Genomic DNA, 3284 nt, shown 5'->3' with positions numbered 1-3284 from the left:
CTTGAAGTGAAAAATAATATATTTTTGATATAAAAACAATATTATTTTCATGAATCGGATATGAAATTCATATTACAGAATTGATATGTGATACAGTCTTGATAAGATTTTTTGTTTTTATTAATTTACTCTTTTAGCCCAAGTTGAGATTGAGAAATTTTATTATAATTAAATTTAATAATTTATTGACATTATGCTGTTTTAATATTCCTTTTCTTGAGAATCCATATTGCAGAATTTAATATTCCTTTTCTTGAAATCCAAACTTCATTATCCCCAAGTTGTCACAAAGTTAGATATAGTTAGGCATGAAAACACCCTTACTTATATTCTCACAACCAACATTCCATGGATGGCGCAATATATAACATTATCGTTAAAATTTTCTAACCAGAAAGTGTAACTCCGTTCATTTAAAACCACCACCAAACTTGAGAAAAACACTTAAATCCATGTAATCTTACCATATGGGTGGTTCATTCAAGAATCGTTGTGTTCCATTTCTAAATTTTTCAATCTTATATTTTGTAATAATCTTACCATATTGTGCTCAAAGTACCCTAATATCATCAGACAATTACCACAAGTTGATATACAAGCAATGCTCGAATAAAACTAATCCAAATAATCTCTCACATTCATCCCTACTCGCAAAACTTTTCCAAGATTTCATTTCCCAGTCTTCGAAATCCAAGTTCTTCGAAACCATCGTCTATGATAACTATGAAACCTCGATCTCAGGCACGTACCAGTGCCGGAAAGACTTAACCACGGACGAATGCCACAACTGTGTCAGCAAATTCCCTCAACTGTCAAATGAACTATGCAGCAACAACAACGAGATCCCTTCAAGAATCCAACTCTTGGGGTGCTACGCGCGTTACGAAGAAGACGGTCCCGAAAACGAGAACGAACCCGGGATCCAGATTCTTCATAAGAGCTGCAGCGAATACAAAGTGAAGAGGAATAGTGGTTTCGAAGAGATGAAAAATGCTGCACTTTTTGCCCTGGAAAGCGCGGTTTTGAGTGGGAACGGGTTTTGTCAGATGAACTATGAATCCTTTGGTCTGATGGCGGAGTGTGCCGCGAATCTAAGAGGGTGTGATTGTGGAGAATGTGTGAATAATGCAGTGCAAATATGTGAGGAAGAGTGTGGGAATTCGGTTTATGCTGAACTTTATTTGGAAGGATGCTTTGTAAGTTATGAATATTATGGAGATCGTGGGATCGGTTCCAACTCGTTTGAAGGTATACAGTTTATTTCGAAAAATAATTTTTTTACACGAGCAGCTACGTTTCGTTGCGCACTAGGTAAACCTTATTAACTTAATGCAATAATCTGCAAGCTATATCAGTTGGGATAGAACCCTTGATTATTTGATCTCACGTTCACGTACTCGAACACGAGCATAAATTGAGTAATAATTTTGTTTGATAAATATGTAAAACGATTATTTAATTTGAACAACTTCTTTGTTATTTTAAAGCTTGAAACATTTTATAATACTTTTTTAAAAATTATTTTGTAGATTAAGAGTGAATAACTCATTGTGAGTGCACGAGTAAACTAAAACGATTATTACTATATACCCCTCGTACATACAAGATAGCTAGTATAAATACAAAACTTTGAATTTCTTATTTTATTTTGGTAGTTAGCATAGTTTTTTCATTTATTTTCTTTTCTAAAACATACCCCATCTATCGTTTTAAATGATGCTTGATTTTTTTGGTTATCTTGATTAGTAAAAGTTATTGACTTCGCCTCATAAACTAGGATAAGTTTGTAATTTCGGTCTTACATATTGGATTTTTTCAATTTCATCACATATCAAATTTCAGTTTTAGTATATTATTTTTGTATTTTTTTAATTTTATTATTTTCCAACACGGCGTTGATGTAATAAAAACATGGTTCTGACTTGATATCGACGTGAATTTAATAGGATAGTGTCACATAAATTTCTAAGCATCAAAATGGGGTGGGGTCGATTTGCAAATAGCACTGAACTTATAATATTATTATAATTCATACTTGTTCATATGTTTGCTTTTAAAACATCAATTAGTACCAAATGAATGAACTAAATAATTTAATAGAATAAATAAATGAATCGTTTTTTTTTTTTTTTTTCAGGTAATGGAATTGGAGGGCGAACAGCTAAATTGGTCGCAATTGGTATTGGAGCTGCCATACTATCGGGAGTTATATTATGCTTTCTCATAAGATCATTTCGTAAGAAAAGGGATGGTAAGTTAGTAAATACATACCATAAGTTTTTTCAAACTATAATATTCTTGTATGCATAAAGTGAAATAAAAAGAAAGAAAGAAACCCACAATTTTAAATTAGGGAAAATTGCAATTTTTATCTTGTAATTTGTCACTTTACGATTTTGATCATCTATATAATTAAAATTTAGTTTTAATCATGTATCTTTCGATTTTTTACAATTTTAATATTTCATTAGGATTATTGAATAATGCTACACACGTCGAAAAAAAAACTAAATTTGCCAAGATAACAAAGATAGCGGATTAAGACTGTAATTTTACAAGATAGAAGATTAATTAAAATTAAAAAAAAAACAACATTATATGACCAAGAAAGCAATTTTCCCTTAAATTTTATCTCTCATATATGTTTAAAGAATATTAATTTTTAATTATACCTCGATTAGTTGTTCCAATTTTTAAATGTTACTTCAAATTGTGAAAAAAATGTTCTTCAAGATTTGATAATACATGGAATTAAATAGAAGTATTAATTTGTGCAGATTGGTGAGTTGAAGAAGATTTGGTTTACATGGCTTTACAAGTTAATGGGAGATCAACCACTTGACAACATAATTGCACAACTCATAATTATTATAATGTGAAATTAAAATATGCATTGTGATATTGAATAAATTTGTTTAGGGTTTATTAATACTTTATTCTTTGAAACTTCCATTCCGATCATTGCCTTTATAATTAGTATTATATTGTCTATTTTTTGTTGGTTTTTTTCGCAATTCCAGTATTAGTTGATCCACTTTTGTTTTTTAATCATAGTACGTTGTCCTCTAAATAACTAGCATTAATCTTTATAATAATGCAATCTCCCATAGTTTTTCATGTTAATCTTTTCTGGTTGATGGGCTATCTGCTTATTAATAAAGTTTCTGTTAAACCGAAATAATCGATCGCAACAATTTAATTAGAAACTTAAGTTCACATGTTAGCGAGATTTCGGTTAAACCGAAATAATTGATTGAATTGCGATACATATTGTCCAACATTTG

At 30.3% G+C, this 3284-nt stretch overlaps 1 protein-coding gene across 1 annotated transcript; it reads left to right on the top strand.

The window, feature by feature from the left end:
- Nucleotides 1–337: 337 nt before the first annotated feature.
- Nucleotides 338–2984, top strand: LOC142516964 (plasmodesmata-located protein 2-like). The gene is made up of 3 exons (XM_075619895.1): nt 338–1248; nt 2138–2251; nt 2778–2984. Exons 1-3 carry the CDS (start codon nt 468–470, stop codon nt 2783–2785), a joined length of 903 nt encoding a protein of 300 aa, XP_075476010.1. The 5' UTR covers nt 338–467; the 3' UTR covers nt 2786–2984.
- Nucleotides 2985–3284: the final 300 nt, after the last annotated feature.

This window comes from Primulina tabacum, chromosome 1 (assembly GCF_025594145.1).
Source record: "Primulina tabacum isolate GXHZ01 chromosome 1, ASM2559414v2, whole genome shotgun sequence".
NCBI classification, from domain to species: Eukaryota; Viridiplantae; Streptophyta; class Magnoliopsida; order Lamiales; family Gesneriaceae; genus Primulina; species Primulina tabacum.
Note: the sequence above shows the minus strand (reverse complement) of the source record. Positions and strands in the feature narration are given on the sequence as shown.

Coding starts and splice junctions, on each gene's coding strand:
- LOC142516964 (XM_075619895.1), top strand. CDS start 468: ATGGGTGGTTCATTCAAGAATCGTTGTGTTCCATTTCTAAATTTTTCA. Junction 1,249..2,137: donor CGGTTCCAACTCGTTTGAAG/GTATACAGTTTA, acceptor TTTTTTTTTCAG/GTAATGGAATTGGAGGGCGA.